Source organism: Bos mutus, chromosome 20 (assembly GCF_027580195.1).
Source record: "Bos mutus isolate GX-2022 chromosome 20, NWIPB_WYAK_1.1, whole genome shotgun sequence".
Classification (NCBI taxonomy): domain Eukaryota; kingdom Metazoa; phylum Chordata; class Mammalia; order Artiodactyla; family Bovidae; genus Bos; species Bos mutus.
The window spans coordinates 34,962,065-34,980,464 of NC_091636.1; the positions used below are offsets into that span (position 1 = coordinate 34,962,065).

Consider the following 18,400-nt stretch of genomic DNA (forward strand, 5'->3'; position numbering starts at 1 on the left):
GTCAAACAGAAGAGGACGAGACTGAACTTTGACATCTTAGGAATCAGTGAACTAAAATGGATGGGAATGGGCAAGTTTAATTCAGATGACCATTATATATACTACTCTGGACAAGAAGCCCTTTGTAGAAATGAAGCAGACCAGATAGTCAACAAAAGAGTCTGAAATGCAGTAATTGGGTACAATCTCAAAAACAATAGAATAATCTCAGTTTGTTTCAAAGGCAAACTATTCAACCTCACAGTAATCCAAGTCTGTGCCCCAACCATTAATGCCTAAGAAACTGAAGATGACTGGTTCTATGAAGACTTACAATGCCTTCTTAGAACTGACACTTAATTTCAGATGTCCTTTTCATCATCAGTTCAGTTGCTCAGTCATGTCCAACTCTTCGCAACCCCATGGACTGCAGCACGACAGGCTTCCCTGTCCATCACCAACTCCTGGAACTTGCTCAAATTCATGTCCACTGAGTCAGTGATGCCATCCAATCATCTCATCCTCTATCATCCCCTTCTCCTCCTGCCTTCAATCTTTCCCGCTTCAGGGTCTTTTCTAATAAGTCAGTTCTTTGCATCAGTTGGCCAAAGTATTGGAGCTTCAGCTTCAGCACCAGTCTGTCCAATGAATAATCAGGACTGATTTCCTTTAGGATTGTTTGGTTTGATCTCCTTTTCATCTTGGGGTTTAGAAGGCAAAAGCAGGAAGTCAAGAGACATCCAGAATAACAGGCAAGTTTGGCCTTGGAGTACAAAATGAAGCAGGGCAAAGGCTAACAGAGTTTTGTCAAGAGAACACACTGGTCATAGCAAACACCCTTTTCCAGCAACTCAAGAGATGACTCTACACATGGACATCACCAGATGGTCAGTAACAGAATCAGATTGATTAAGTTCTTTGCAACCAAAGATAGAGAAGCTCTATGCAATCAGCAAAAACAAGACCTGGAGCTGATTGTGACTCAAATCATGAGTTCCTTATTGCAAAATTCAGGTTTAAAAAGAAGAAAGTAGAGAAAACACTAGGCCATTCAGGTATGACCTGAATCAAATCCCTTATGATTATACAGTGGAGGTGATGCATAGATTCAAGGGATTAGATCTGATAGAGTACCTGAAGAACTATGGATGGAGGCTCATAACATTGTACAGGAGGCAGTGACCCAAACCATTCCAAAGAAAATAAATGCAAGAAGGTGAGCTGTTTGTCTGAGGAGGCTTTACAATGCTGAGGAAGGAAGGGAAGATAAAGGCAAAGGAGAAGGGGAAAGATATATCCAACTGAATGCAGAGTTCCAGAGAATAGTAAGGTGAGATAAGAAGGCCTTAAATGAACAATGCAAAGAAATAGAAGAAAACAATAGAATGGGAAAAACTAGAGATCTATTCAGGAAAATTGGAGAAATCAAGGGAACATTTCATGCAAGGGTGGACACAATAAAGGACAGAAATGGTAAGGACTTAACAGAAGCAGAAGAGATTAAGAAGAGGTGGCAAGAATACAGAAAAGAACTATCCAAAAAAAGGCCTTAATAACCCAGATAACCATGATGGTGTTGTCACTCACCCAAGGCTGGTCATCTTGGACTGTGAAGTCAAGTAAGATTTAGGAAGCATTACTACAAAAAAGCTAGTGGAGGTGACGTAATTCCAGCTGAGCTATTTCAAGTCCTAAAAGATGTGGCTGTTAAAGTGCTGCACTCAGTATGTCAGCAAATTCAGGAAACTCAGCAGTGGCCACAGTACTGGAAAATGTCATTTTTCATTCCAATCCCAAAGAAGGACAATGCAAAAGAATGTTCAAACTACTGTAAAATCGCACTCATTTCACATGCTAGCAAGGTTATACTAAAAACCCTTCAAGCTCGGCTTCAGCAGTCCATGAACTGAGAAATTCTAGATGAACATGCTGTGTTTCAAAGAGGCAGAGGAGATTTTACCCTGAAGGGTGTTTGCTGATTTCTGTTAAGAAAGAGCTGCTTTTAATACCAGGTGGATCCTGAGACAGCAGGCAGCCCGTCTGTCTGACAAGACATCAATCAAAACAGGAGTTATCTGCTGACTCTTCCTTAACTCTGCCCTCCCAAGTGGCCCTGGGAAGCCTGGTGAACTCAAGACTCCTCTTCAGTCCACTCAGCTAAAACTCATCATGATCCCAGCTTTTCCAGCTAACAGTCAGTGGACCTGGTTTCAAAGAATCTCGCAAGAAGAGGTCTCGCGTAGATGCTGGTTGTGCTTCTATTTGTTCTACGCTGTGACGTTAGCACTGCTACTCGGCGGTGTTTTCATCACTTTGTCCTCTGATCATCCACCCTTCGCCCTGGTAACAACAATGATTGCTACCGGCATTGTGTTTTTCATCCTCACTGGACTGATGTACTTGTGTGAAGCAAACAAGGTATCAGCTTTCACACAAGAAAAATTTTCAAGGAGGAGAATTGCTCAGGATCCTTGTAAGGCTTTAGAAAGAAAAACAACCAACGGTTGCCACCTGACTGTAATATCATCTTAAACCTGGAAATCCTTGGGACTTGGATATTTTAATAATTTAAATAGAAATAAACTCTGGCCTTTAAAAAAAAAAAAAAAAAAACAAAGAGGCAGAGGAACCAGAGATCAAATTGCCAGCATCCATTGGATCATGGAGAAAGCAAGGGAGTTCTAGAAAAATGTCTATTTCTCCTTCACTGACTATGCGAAAGCCTTTGACTGTGTAGATCACAGCAAACTGTGGGAAATTCTTATATAGTTGAAAGTAGCAGACCACCCTACCCATCTCCTGGGAAACCTGTACATGTGTCAAGCAGCAAGAGTTAGAACTTTACATGGAACAGCTGACTGGTTCAAAATTGGGAAAGGAGTACAAAAAGGCTATATATTGTCACCCTGCTTATTTAACTTATATGCAGAGTACCTCATGTGAAATGCTAGGCTAGATGACTCACAAGCTGGACTTAAGATTGCTGGGAGAAATATCCACAACCTCAGATACACAGACGATACCACTGTAAGAACAGGAAGTGAAGAGGAAATAAAGCGCTTCTTGATGGGGATGAAAAACAGAGTAAAAAAGCTGGCTTGAAACTCGACATGAAAAAGCTAAGATCATGGCATCTGGTCCCATCACTGCATGGCAAGTAGAAGGGGAAAAGAAGGAGAAGTGATAGATTATCTTTCCTTGGGCTCCAAAATCACTGCAGAAGGTGACTGCGGCCGTGAAATTAAAAGATGCTTGCTCCTTGGGAGGAAAACTATGACAAACTTAGACAGCATAGAGACATCATTGTACTGACAAAGATCCATATAGTCAAAGCTATGATTTTTCCAGTAGTCATGTATGGATGTGAGAGTTCAACCATAGAGGAGGCTGAGAGCCAAAGAATTGATATTTTGGAATTGTGGTGCTGCAGATGACTCTTGAGACAGCAAGAAGATCAAACCAGTCAATCCTAAAAGAAATCAATCCTGAACATACCTTGGAAGGACAGTTAGTAAAGTTGAAGCTGCAATACTTTGGCCACCTGATGCGAAGAACCCACTCATTTCCCTGATGCTGGGAAAGACTGAGTGCAATAGGAGAAGTAGGTGGCAGAGGATGAGATGGTTAGATAGCATCCCCAACTCAGTGCTCATGAATTTGAGCTAACTGTGGGAGATGGTGGAAGACAGAGGAGTCTGGTGTGCTACAATCCATGGGTCCCATAGAGTGAGACACAATTAAGCAACTGAACAACAAAATATATAGACGGTGCTTCAAGTTGTAGGCGTTGGTGAGACCACTAAAAAATTAGTGTGGTTAGAAAAGGGAAGATCAAAGACGTAACTCGAAACTTCAATAGAAACTGGTCTGGGGAACAAGGAGTGAAGGAAGGAAGAATGTAGCCAGGGTGACATAGAACCTAATTACTCAAAGTGTGTTCTGTGACCAGTAGAAGCAATGTCTCACTGGGAAGTTTAGGATCTCAGACCCTACAACAAACCTACTGAGTCAGAACTGCATTTTGACAAGATTCTCTAGATGTTTATATTGTATGGTTTGAGAAGCACTATCCTAGATGACAAAAAAGAAAAGAGTGATGAACTGTCAAATGTACTAATATATGCAAGAGGATATATAGACGTGACCACTGGCTTTAGCATTGTGAAGATCACTGGCACCTTCAGAAGAGGTTTTGAATAAAAGAGAAGTTTTGTTGGTAGTTGAGAGGGCAGCAGCACGACTAGGTTAGATTTAAGAGAAAATGGAAAGAGAAGAATTGGAAACAACCAGACTAGAAAACTCTTTAAAGGAATTTTGCTTCTAATTGGGCTTCCCTGGTAGCTCAGCTGGTAAGGAATCCACCTGCAATGCAGGAGACTCCCGCATTCAGGTCTGAATGCAGGTTCAATTACTGGGTTGGGGAGATCTCCTGGAGAAGGTATACTGCAGTATTCTTGAGCTTCCCTGCTGGCTCAGATGGTAAAGAATCCACCCACAATGCGGGAGACCTGGGTTCAATATCTGGATTGGGAAGATCCCCGGAAGAGAGCATTGCAGCCACTCCATAATTTTTGCCTGGAGAATCCTCATGGACAGAGGACCCTGGTGGGCTACAGTCCATGGGGTCACTAAGAGTCGGACATGACTAAGAGACTAAACACAATGAGGGCAAAGAAATGGATGGCAAGTGGTCAGACAAGTAAAACCAAGAAATTACTTTTATTCCCTTAAGATGGAAGAAACAAGGATGGATTTGGATGGGAACGATCTAAGATCTATCTCTAAAATAAGCTGAACCAAAGAATATAATGTCTTTCTGACAAGATACACCTCTCAATTTTAGCAAATGAAAAGAAATTCAAATATGTTTTGTGCGTCTTTGAGATTCTGTTAAGAATGATTATGCAATTCACCAAATGGAAAACATATAAATATGGAATAAGTTTCTTTAAGATTCTTGTTAGATACTGAATCACCCAGCATCGGTTGAAATTAAGTCCCACAGTGTAAACAGTTGTGCTTCTAAAACATAAAAAAATTGCTGTGATGTTCATACATACCAAGATTCACCTTTAAAAAAATTATAAAATGTTTTAAACTCCTATGCAATGAACACGTGTCCACCACAACTACAGCAGGAAAATTTTAAAAGAACCTGCCACAAAATCATGGGATCTCAATTGTGGTTTAGTTTTGCCTGGGACAGTCTATAGCATTGAATCGCATAGCTCTTTGTCACTGCCCCTGTTTCCCTTGGGAAATGTAAGCCACCATCCCTGGAAACATTTAAGTGCTGAGGTGTTTAGATTGACTTTGAAAACTACTTCTTCAAATATTGTCTGTCTTTCCCTGTTATCAAAGATTCGGAGGACTTAGGAGAAGACACAGAAAGGCCTGAGACCCAGGTTTTCAGTATCAATCTTTGCCACAGATTTGGGGAAAATAATTTGATACATTTGTATCCCAGTTTCCTCGTATGTAAAATAAGATTGGGCTTCATATATAATGCCTACATATCCTTCCATTGTTAACATTTTAAGTCACCTTAGTGAAGTATAATTTACATAAAATAAAATGAAAATATTTTAGCATATAGTTCCATGAGTTTTGACTGTTATATCCACCTCCTCAAACAAATGCAAAATATTTCCATCACCTCAAGAAAATTCCCTCATGCCCTTTGAATCAATCCCCTACTGCCTAGGAGGCAACCACCTAGGAGACCAGATTTCTCTGACCACAGCTTAGTTTCACCTGTTCTAGAACTTTATATAAACACAGCAGAGTCATATAGTATGTGGGCTTCCCAGGTGTCACTGGTGGTAAAGAACTCTCCTGCCAACGCAGGAGCATAAGAGACAGGTTCAATACCTCGGTTGGGAAGATCCCCTGGAGGAGGGTATGACAACCCACTGCAGTATTCTTGCCTGGAGAATCCCATAGACAGAGGAGCCTGGTGGGCTTTAGTCCATAGGGTTGCAAAGAGCTGGACATGACTGAAGCAACCATACACACACGCATACCGTATAAACTCTTTGGTGTATATTTCACTCAGGAAAATGTTATTGAGATTTATTTGTGTTGTTGCCTGTATCAGTAGTTCATTCCCTTTTATTGCTAACTGGTATTCTTTTGTGTGAATAGACTACAATTTGTCTATTAATTCTCCTGTCAGTGGACATTTGTCATTTTCCATTTTAAGCTGTTCTGCTCAAAGTTGCTATAAAAGCCTCTTACAGATCTTTGTGTGAACTGCTCTTACTGATTCTATGTAGAAATGAATTTGCTGGCCATGGGAGTGTTGACTTTTTTAAGAAACTGCCAAACAGTTCTCCAAAGTGATTGTACCATTTTATCCTTCCAGCAGCAGTGCGTGAGAGTTCCATTTTTTGTACATCTTCATCAACATTTTTGATAGGATTTTAAGTTTCTCATTCAAATGGGTTTTCTAAATTTTTTGTGAGTTTTAAATTTGAAATAAGGGTGATAAAATTCATGTTTCTTTTCTTCTGCTCTGCAATAAAGGAAAAAATGTTTCTGCATGTAAAAGGGAAAGTTCACCTGGGAAGATTTGTGATGAGAAGTCGGGATGTCATGCTGCAAACAACTTTCTTGGATTCTATAAATACTCTGCCGACTACTTACGAAAAGGGGGAATATTTTGCATTTTTGGAAACCTATGGAACCCACTACAGTAGCTCTGGGTCTCTTGGAGGACTCTATGAACTAATATATGTTTTGGATAAAAAGTCCATGGAGCAGAAAGGTATACTGAGAAATAGAGCTCTAGCTTCCAATGTTGTTTGAATCAACCACTATTTCTAGCACTAACCTCTTCCAGTGGTTAGCACTAAAAACAGTGGTAGAGTTCTATAACCTGCTTCTTTGAAAAAATTCATTCCCTGCCTTTTGGCCTCAAAAATCCTATCAAACAGCAAGTTGACTTCCACCTCAAACAAGATAACTTGGCCATGTACTACTCAGCAAGGCTACTGAGAAATGCACAAATTCGTATTGCAATATAATGTTATTTGGTGATGCTGCTTTTAGTGAAGCACTATTTACAAAGGGCTTCCCAGGTGGGGCTAGTGGTAAAGTACCCACCCGCCAATGCAGGAGACCTAAGAGATGCAGGTTCTATCCCTGGGTTGGAAATAGACCCAAGGAAGGCATGGCAACCCACTCCAGTATTCTTGTCTAGAGAATCCCAAGAACAGAGGAGCCTGGTGGGCTACAGTCCATTGGGTCACAAAGAGTCGGACCTGACTGAAGCGACTTAGCACAGTCCACAGCACTATTTACAAGGTAAAAGAAAGTACAAGAGACATCATTTATATAACCTCTTGCTTAATCTGTAGACCGGTTCAATTATATGTGTGCCAATTATCTTCAAAGTATTCTTGAGAATTGGAAAGGAAATGTTATAAAGTTTCTCCCAGAGTGGAAGGAAAAAGCAGTGGTAACAACATATAAGTCTAAAGCAAGAGTAGAAAATTAGTTTTACCTCATATGATGACAGTTCTAACCATAGAGTGGTAGTTGAATTGGGTCCATATTGAGTAGGCTTCTGACCACAGTTGAAATCATAGAAAAGACTCTTATTGATCATCAACGTCTGCCATATGTACAGAATGAAGTGTCATGTATTTAAATCATCTGCCCAAAACAGGTTCCTTAACTGTTTCATGATTCTGTACCCTCATCTGTAAAATGAGGATAAGGATAAAGCTTACCTCAAGAGGTTAATGTGAGGATTAAGTTAGTTAATTCCACAAAATACTTAGAATGATGCTGGGCACATCATCATTCAGTACATGTTAGACATTGTCTCCTTTTTGAGTTCAGTAATAATGTCTAGGAATCTAAGTCAGTATGTTTCTTACAAAATAACAAAATTGGAATTTATTGATGATATTGACAGATATTATTGAATAATTTCCAACTAAATATATTAAACAGGTATTGAACTGAGGGACGTACAGAGATGCCTCGGGTTTGATCTGGATTTGTCTCTGAAGGTTGGAGTTGAAGTTACAGGAAATTTTGATTCAAAACTTTGCTCAAAGAAGGGTATGGGTCAAACAGGTAAGTATGACTTAACTTACCAGGGTAAAAAGAAGGAAGAAATGTCCATGAGAACGGCCCTGTCACTATGAGTCTTCTTTATTGTCTCTCTTCTTTATGTAAAAACAAAGCAAAAAAATAAAAGTGTTTAAAGCTATTTTTTTTTTTTTTTTTTTTTGGCTGAGCCACACCAGCTTGTAGGATCTTAGTTCTCTGGCCAGGGATCGAACGTGGGCCCTTGGTGGTAAAAGCATATAGTCCTCACCACTGGACTACCAGGAAATTCCCCAAAACTATTTTATCTTTGTAGTGTTTCCCAAATGGCTATAAACACAAGTAACCTGGGGACATATATTCAATGGCTGAGCCCTGAAGTGCACAGCTCTGGTGGTGGTCACTGTAGATTTGTATATTTACCATGACAATGGTAGAATACCCACAGTAGAAAAATATCTTGAGGAAAGTTTTCTTTATTTTCCCCTAATTTTAACAAAGCTTCTGAATGGCCTAAAGGAGGTGCTGTCTGTGTCCATCAAGAGAGGAGAAGGCCAAAGCCATCTCCTTAACACCCTAATTTTCCACCTGACTCAAAATCCCTAATTCATCCTCACCCAACTGGTCAAAAAGTACAAACTTCCAGTTATAAGATAAACACATACTGTGGATGTAATATACAACATGATGACTCTAGTTAACACTGCTGTGTGATATCTTTGAAAGTTGCTAAGAGAATAGATCCTAAAAGGTCCCATCATAAGGAAAAAATCATTTTTGTAACCATATGAGGTGATGTGTGTTAACTAAACTTTGTGACAATCATTTTGTAATATATATATATGTATGTATGTCAAGTCATTATGTTGTCCACCTTAAACTTACACAGTGTTGTATGTCAATTATATCTCAATAAAACTGGGTGAAAACGGAAAAATCCCTACTCCATCCTTAACATTAAGTCAGTACATAACTTTTTAAAGAAATGTAAATTGCTTGGTATAAATATTACTTCTGTTGCTAATCATTGGCAGATTTATAATCAAGAGTGGTGCTGGAGTTCTCAATTTTTCATTCTGACCAGAAATACTTGAGAGCATTCTCAGAAATACAAATGCCTAAGATTCACCTTTAAAGAGTCAGCTGATAGTGGAGAAGTAGAGGAGAGGAAAACCTAATATTTTTAAAAGCATACCAGTCACGAACATGTGGTCGTGAATGGAAACTACTGCTGAAGTGAAAAGAAAGCTGACCTTGCCATCAAATGTCCTAATTTCAAAATTTGACCCTGAAGCTTACTATGTGGTCTTGGGCTAGTCACTCCACCCCTCTGAGGTTCAGTTTTCTTATCTATAAAAATAAGGAAGCATAAAAATATCATCTTGAAATTAGATTTTTAGTTCAAAAAATTCACAATTCTAAATGATTCACCCAAATCTTTTTAAAGTGGTTTGGTCTGGGAGAGACTGAGGGAGAAATATGCAAAAAAAAATGTGGTGGAAAAACCTGTGCTTTTTATTTTATTCTTTTTTCATATTCTTTGATATTTTATAATATTAGAATAGTCAATGCAAATGTATACAAAATATAAAATATAATTATGAAGGTAAGTCTTCAACAAAAAATGCATGCAATCAAGGTTCATGTTGGACTTCCCTGGTGGTCCAGTAGTTAAGAATCCACCTCCAGTGCAGGGGATATGGGTTTGATTCCTGGTCTGGGAAGACTTCACATGCTGTGGGACGACTAAACCTATGTACCACAACTCCTGAAGCCCATGTCCTCTAGAGCCCATGCTCCGCAACAAGAGAAGCCACTGCAATCAGATGCAGTTGCAACTGGACATTAGCCTCTGCTCACCACAACTAGGGAACGCCCATACAGCAACGAAGACCCAGGGCAGCCAGAAATGAATAAATTTATTTTCTTTAATAGAAAAGTCATGTCCCCATGTGTGCCCATGCTTAGGTGATGAACTTTAAATTATTGTGTTGCGTGTGTTCAGTCATCCATTCATGTCCAACTCTTTGTGACCCCGTGGACTACAGCACAGCAGGCTTCCCTGTCCCTCACCGTCTTCTGGAGTTTGCCCAAGTTCATGTTCATTTAAATTATTAATGTATCTTAAATATTGTTCCATTTATATTTTCTTTTAAAGGATTGAAATCTATAATTGTCTACTAATAAAAATTATCCTTGGATCTCTTCTTGGCCTTTTGGCTAAGATCAAATGTAAAAATTACCCTTGGAGATTTGGGGTGAAAAAATTACCTAAGTAATATTTATAAGTAAAATTCAATAAATGTACTAGAACTATACCTTGTGAAAGGGTTCAATAAATATTTATCAAATATTACATAACTATACACACTTTACTTATGTCTTCTTTCTCTTCTCAGAAACGAACCCAGAGGCTGACCTCTTCGATGATGTTATTACATTCATAAGAGGAGGAACCAGAAAATATGCAACTGAACTGAAAGAGAAACTTCTCAGAGGAGCCAGAATGGTCAATGTGACTGACTTTGTAAATTGGGCCGCTTCCTTAAATCATGCTCCAGTGCTCATAAGCCAAAAAGTAAGAAAGACTTATTTTCAAATAGAAGATTTTGTCATTTTTCTGACTCAATGTAACTTCATCTGGAACACATGTGAATATCAAAGTCACTCACTCACACCCCATCCCTGAAAGCAGCATGGCATAGAAGAAGGGTGGGGAATGGGCATCAGACCCTCGCAGTCTCTGTTCCTCACTAGATGTGTCATATTTTCTGACTTCTGCAATGCTGAGTTCTACAGGGCTCCAGGTGTACTTTAAGACTTAGTATGATTGCTTATATAGAGACTACAGCACAGATTGGTACAAAATAGTTGCCCAGAAATTGTCAGTTCCCTTCCAACTGAGCTGGTTGTTCCTTGCCTTCAAGTGATATCATACCACCCTTTTCAACATAGGAGAATCATATTTATCAAGGGCCTGTGTGAAAAAAAAGTTCATAAGTCCTCAGAAAGTAAGACCAAGGATGAGAAATTCTCATGGTTAGGAAATCCTTTCCTTTTTGTTTCTTGATCATAATAGTCTTCAGTTTATAAACCTTTTGGGACTTTACAGTCTCCTGCATATTCCTAAGGGGAAAAAAATGGCATTATAACTATTAATAAAAAATATAACTGTCAATGTTACTTAGCCTCATCATTCTCTCCCCAAACTAACTAAAAAGGTATATGTTTTCCTTTACTGCTTATTTTCTTCCTGATATTGTTAGAAAGTATTTTTCCTACTTTCTTCTATGAAAGTGAAAAGTAAAAGTTGTAGTTGCTCAGTCCTGACTCTTTGCAGCCCCATGGACTGTAACCCACTAGTCTTCTCTGTCCATGGAATTCTCCAGGTAAGAATACTTGTGTGGCTAGCCATTCCCTTCTGCGGGGAATCTTCCCAACCCAGGAATCAAACCCAGGTCTCCTGCTTTGAAGGCGGATTCTTTACTGTCTGAGCGCTTTTTCCCTGTCAGTTTCACAATTGTCTTCCCTCGGGTCAAATTTATCTTTGATTGACCCATACTTCCATTTTATTAACTCGAGCTATAAACATGTTGACATTTTTGATAGGACTAGTTATTGGAGAATTGGGTTTCTTCATTCTTCATTACTGTCTTTAAAGGGAGTGAAACCACCAAAGCTACCTCATTTATGTGATTGAGAAACTCAGAAACTGCAAAATTATGATGGAAATCTATGAAAATCTAGCCAGTTGTAAATGTGCAAACACATCCATGAAAGACTTCAAATATTTTGTTCAAAAGCTAGGATAAAGAGAAGAAAAAAGCTAACCAAAATTAAAATCAGAAGAGTTCACTCTTATTTTGTCATATTTAAATAATATTTATACTCATTATCTTGAACTCAGTGAAATAAATCTATCAGAAGATCTTAAACAGGAAAATAATTGGTTGAGAATTCCCTGGTGGTCTAGTAGGTTAGAACTCTGTACTCTCACTGCCAAGGGTCTACATCTGATCTCTGGTGTGGGAACTAAGATCCCACAAGCCAAGTGGCCAAACAAACAAAAGAATTGATTTAAGTAGAAGTTTACATTCAGTTCATGCATTCATTCGTGTTCAGTCATGTCTGACTCCGTGACCCTATGGACTGTAGTCCACCAGACTCCACTGTCCATGGAATTCTCCAGGCAAGAATACTGCAACAAGTTGCCATTTCCTCCTCCAGGGGATCTTCCCAACCCAGGGATCAAACCTGTCTCTTGTGTCTCCTACATTGGCAGATCAAGTCTTTCCCACTGTGCTACCTGTGAAGCCCTTACATTCATATGGACATCTAAAGTGACTTGTCTTCTCATCTCTACAAAAAAAGTTCAACTGTTCTTGTATGGATCCAAGATTGTTCTCTGAGGAGGTCTTAATAATAATTTATCATATTCTGTTACTGTTGTTGTTCAGTCACTAAGTCATGTCCAATTCTTTGCAACCCCATGGACTGCAGCATGCCACGCTCCCCTGTCCTCCATTATCTCCCGGAATTTGCTGTTTCATGTCCATTGAGTCAGTGATGCTATCCAACCATCTCATCTTCTACCACCGCTTCTCCTTCTGCTTTCAATCTTTTCTAGCATCAGGATCTTTCCCAATGAGTTGGCTGATCACATTAGATGTCCAAAGTATTGGAGTTACAACATCAGTCCTTCCAGTGAATATTCAGGACTGATTTCCTTCAGGATTGACTGGTTTGATTTCCTTGGTCTCCAAGGGAGTTTCAAGAGTCTTGTCCAGCACCACAGTTCAAAAGCATCAATTTTTCAACACTCAGCCTTCTTTATGGTCCAGCTCTCATATCCATACATGACTGCTGGAAAAACCATAGCTTTGACTCTATGGACATTTTTTGTAAAGTGATGTCTCTGCTTTTTAATATGCTGTCTAGGTTTGTCATAGCTTTCCTTCCAAAGAGCAAGTGTCTTTTAATTTCATGGCTGCAGTCACCATCTGCAGTGATTTTGGAGCCCGAGAAAAGAAAATCTGTCACTGCTTCCACTTTTCTCCCTTCTACTTGCCATTAAGTGACAGGACCAGATGCCATAATCTTAGTTTTTTTCATATTGAGTTTCAAGCCAGCTTTTTTACTCTCCTTTTTCACTCTCATCAAGAGACTCTTTTAATTCCTCTTCACATTCTGCCATTAGAGTGGTATCATCTGTGTATCTGAGGTTGCTGATATTCCCTCTGGCAGTCTTGATTCCAGCTTGTGAGTCATCCAGTCTGGTATTTTACAACATGTACTCTGCATATAAGTTAAATAAGCAGGGTGACACTATACAGTCTTGTCATACTCCTTTACAATATTGAACCAGTCCATTGTTCCATGTCCACTTCTAACTGTTGCTTCTTGACAGGCATACGGGTTTCTCAGGAGACAGGTAAGGTGGTCTGGTACTGCCAGTTCTTTAAGAATTTTCCAGTTTGTTGTGATCCACACAAAGGCTTTACATAGTCAAAGAAGCAGAAGGAGATGTTTTTCTGGAACTCCCTTGCTTTCTACATGATCAAACAAGTGTTAGCAATTTGATCTCTGGTTCCTCTGCCTCTTTGAAATCCAACTTGCACATCTGGAAGTTCTCACTCCATGTACTACTGAAGCCTGGCTTGAAGGATTTTGAGCATAGCCTTGCTAGCATGTGAGATGAAAGCAATTGCACAGTAGTTTGAACATTTCTTTGTACTACCCTTCTTTGGGTTTGAAATGAAAACTGACCTTTTCTACTCCTGTGGCCACTGCTGTGTTTTCCAATTTTGCTGACATATTGAGTGCAGCACTTTAACAGCATCATCTTTGGGATTTTAAATAGTTCAGCTGGAATTCCATCATCTCCAATGGCTTTGTTCGTAGTAATGCTTCCTAAGGCCTACTTGACATCACACTCCAGAATGTCCTAGAGCTGCTGCTTTTTTTAAATCTCAAGTCAATAAAGTACCTGCTGAAGACTTACTACTGAATTTACTAGAATTATTCAAAGACCTTCATCAGCTCTGTCAGCTCAGTACTACTGGCTGGATGCAAAATACAGTTTATTCTATTTTTAAGGACAACTATTGACTCCCATATTTTTAGACTAGTAGGTATTTCATCTTCCTGATGGCTCAGTTGGTAAAGAATCCACCTGCAATGTGGGAGACCTGGATTCGATCCCTGGGTTGGGAAGATCCCCTGGAGAAGAGAAAAGCTACCCACTCTGGTATTCTGGCCTGGAATATTCCATGGACTGTATAGTTCATGGGGTCGCAAAGAGTCAGACATGACTGAGTGACTTTCACTTTCACTCAGGCATTGTATCTAAAATATCTGTATGTTTCTTTCTTCAAGAATTGGAAGCTTGGATTTTTCATATTAATGTTCTCCCTGAGAAAAAGTCAACCATAGTGAGTCCACCATGAAACATTTCTTAAATTCATCTTATTATAGAAGAAATTCAGAAAATAGTAAAATAATATGAACTCTTTGACTCTATATGGCTTTTAAACCTCTAAAGAGACTTGAGATAAAGCTTAATTTAATCTTGAAATAGATTCCAAGTTATTTTGCTCTTATAAATGTAAGGTCCTTTGGTTAACTGGCATTTCCATGAGATAACTGAACAATCTATAGTCATGGATTTATTCTTTGGTAATTGAAGCATTCTATTGTCTGTGTATTATGACATGTCCAACTACTGGGATGACCATAATAAAACAATTGGCCTTTCTAGTCAATTATGAAAAAAATGGAAAAACCCCTCCTTACCCATATTAAACTGGTTTATATTTAATTCACTGTAGCAATCTACATCAATTATCTAGGTATTTATGTTGCAAATAGTTTCTCTTGGAGAAAACATGAGAAAGTTACATCAGTCTAAATTAAAAGCTGCTTAAATATATTGCTGAGATTTTCTAAGCAAAGCACTTGGTTTTATTTATATTTATTTTCCACACTAAAGTAACTATGACCATGCTATATTGGGTATAATACTGTGACTTTGATTACCCTTTTGTTTGTGTGTGCTTCAGCAGACCCCAGATCACTTCTTGAGGAGTGTCTTGGCCCAGCCCAAGAATTGTCCTTCAGCCCTTCTCTGAGGAGGAGATAAGCTAGGTCACCCTTCCAGTACTGGTTTTGTCATAGTCTTCAGCTTTCATGAAAATATACTATTCCCATTTCCCGCTTGCCTGAATGTTAACATAAATGGCCCTACATTTTGCCTCAATAGAATACCTGAATTTTGGTTTCTTTAGCTTATTGCCACAAACCAGTTATTAAAATGTCAGCTGAACGAAATTACATTTAGTAAGGATTGCCTGAGAGATATAAAGTTTATGATTTCCTCTAGAGCAGTAGTAGTAGAGATGAATCAGTATAGGTAGCATATAGCATATTGACTTCCTGCAGAGTTTTATTTTTGCATTATAAAAACGAATTTATGCTTGCTTTATTTACTGAAAGGATATTAGATAATACAACATCCTCTTTATGAGAAATCATGGGAGATATTACTCTTCATTCTCAGTGTCAAGGATCATTTTGTTTCTCTTGAGAATCAAGTGAGCTTTTCTTACATGCATGTAATTTAAAATTCAGTTGTCTTATTCAACTTGCTAGAATTTATGACTCACTTCATGCACTGATGGGTCCTCCTGCATGACTTTTGTGCATTTTTGTTGCTTTTGCCTTCATCTTGCCTTCGCCATGCATTCTCAATTCTCCTTTCCCTCATTTCCCTCAGCAGCTCTTATCCACCCACATATCAAGTTCTATCAAGCTCTTTCTGGAGCAACTTTGAGTAAGAATGAATTAATTGATCTACCATTTTTATCATGCAACTCTTAGAACGATGCACCAGATGTTAAAAAAACATCAGAAGAATTTTAAAGAGCTGTGGTACCAGCGTTCTACACTATAGTCATTACAGTTATAGTGACGTCATCCCTAACTCCCTTGTATAGCAGTTTAAAACAAAACACTTTTTCAACACACTACATTTGGTTCATATAGTTGCATTAAGTGGACATCAAGAAACTTAAGTGTAGTTAATATCAAACTGTGTTGTGAATTCATTGTATTTTAGCATGTCACATGATAGATTACATCTACTGAAAATTCATAAATTTTATGAATTAGCAGTAGGATTCAGATTTTCACTATGACATCTTTACTTGGGAGAAAGAAACTTCTACTGAAAATGGTAGAAAAGAACAGTTAGCCAGTATGAGAGAACAATGAAAACTGTTTTTTTACTTAACAGAAGGCCAAAGTTCATCAAGGGGGAAAAAGTGTGGCTCTTAAAGCAAACTTCAAGAAGTGCATTTTCACTGTTTTTGTCTTCTTTTGGGATTCTTGACTCCAGGGGTTCCTCTAAAACTATTTACCATTGCATGTCCTTCCTTTTTATCTCTTTGAACACTGTTTATGAATTTCATCCAAACTGTATTTTGGATGTGCCCCTCTAATCCTGTATCTTCAGTTATCTGGCCTTGACTTTCCTTTGAAGGGTAAAAACAAGATGGATTTCTTTTCTTGAAAATCAAAATAACGCCACCACATACTTATGCTGTTTGTGCTAATGTGGCAACACTGTTAAGAGGTTTCTTTCTTCCAATTGAATATGTCAGAGTTGGAATCTGAATCCTACGTGCTAATTCATAGAAGACTCTACTGAGGGACAGTTGTGGGGACTTTGTAGGAGTTCTTGATGTGTTCAGGATATGAGCCTATTCTAACAGTGTTACAGACGTCTTCTTTCACTGCAGGACTCTCACCCTCCAGTGGCATTCTTTTTTGTTAGTTTGTTTTTATTGGCTGTGCCATGTGGCATGTGGGGATCTTTGTTCCCCAATCAGGGATCAAACCTGCATTTCCTGCAGTAGAAGCTCAGACCACCAGGGAAGCCCCTTTTCTAGTTTTTTATTTTATTTTTTATTTACTTATTTTGGGCTGTGTCAAGTCTCAGTTGCAGCATGCAGGAACTTTCATTGTGGCATGCGGGCTTCTCTGTAACTGAGGCACAAAAGCCCCATGGCGTGTGGAATCTTAGTTCCCTGACCAGATATCCAACTCATATCTCCCACATTACCAGGGATTCTGTCAGAGTAGCTTGAGGCTTGAGGTGATTTTATTTTCTTCCAAAGAAAATACATATTTATATTTAAAAAGCTTCTGGGGTACTGACCCAGGATTATGTTTAAACTGGCTGCAGTCTTTGCCAGGGCTTCCTCAGTTCCAATTCCCGCTTACTTCTGGGGCTCTAGTCCTTGAGTCTCAACCGAAAACACAATTTGTTTACTTTTGTTGTTTCTGAATTCCAATCTTTTTCCCAGCCCAGTAACATACTGCCTTACCTCTTAGCTCCTCTTCCTGATTTAGGAAATGTATCAAGGGGACTGTTAACCCAAAAGTACTGATCTCACCTCACTGAATTTCCACCACCTCCCTGGTCTTAGCTTAGTCATTTTTTGTTATCTTGTTAGTTCTCTGGGGTCTTCAAGTGGATTTTTAAACTTCACCTTTATTTACTTGTTCAGCTTTTCTCATTGTCCTCAGAAAAAGGATTGGTTAACATTATTTAATCTATCATTACTCTTCTGCAGGAATTTGTGATATATTTTTTAATCTCATCTTTCTTGAGTCTTTAGATTCTAATTTCTTCTAAATTTTGCTATCTCATTTCAAAGTACTAAGCCACCAAAGGGTCTCATTTTCGACCCTATGGACTGTAGCCTGACAGGCTCCTCAGTCCATGGGATTCTCCAGGCAAGATTACTGGAGTGGGTTGCCATGCCCTCCTCCAGGGAATCTTCCAAATCCAGGGATTGAACCCAAGTCTCATGTCTCCTGCATTGGCAGGTGGGTTCTTTACCTCTAGTGCCACCTGGGAAGCCTATATATGGTTTATATAGATTTATAAAACATAACTCTATATATTCGATATGTGTTATATATGTAACAGTACTGTAAGAATTTTTTTTAAATTCTGCACTATATTACTAGTCTTTTTGTCTTTACACCCTCAAATCTCAACTTCATAGTCATTTTCTCAGGAAAGCTTTTCCAAACTTCCCTGATTCAATTGTGGCAACTGTGTATCTTACTTCAGGAATTTAAGGGTACAAAATAAATCACTTTGCTTCATTTATTTAAGTATAATTAAATTTGACATTTCCACCCTTCCTTGCTGCTGGAAAATTCATCCGTCATTCATTTGCTGGATGGGTTCAGGGTGGTTCTTGTTTGTCCAGATGTTTCGCTTTGGTAAATAAGGATAGGATATATAAGTATTTAGTCCATTGTGGTCACCCTGATGACCTCATGGTTCAAGTTT

General features: G+C 38.8%; 1 protein-coding gene across 1 annotated transcript in view; it reads left to right on the top strand.

Annotated features, from left to right (window-relative positions):
• C9 (complement C9) overlaps positions 1 to 18,400 on the top strand; it is a 61,849-nt gene that overhangs the window by 42,178 nt on the left and 1,271 nt on the right. Inside the window, exons 7-9 of the mRNA XM_070357839.1 lie at positions 6,505 to 6,745; positions 7,939 to 8,064; positions 10,437 to 10,615. Coding sequence (XP_070213940.1) covers positions 6,505 to 6,745; positions 7,939 to 8,064; positions 10,437 to 10,615 — 546 coding nt within the window. The remainder of the gene's footprint in view (positions 1 to 6,504; positions 6,746 to 7,938; positions 8,065 to 10,436; positions 10,616 to 18,400) is intronic.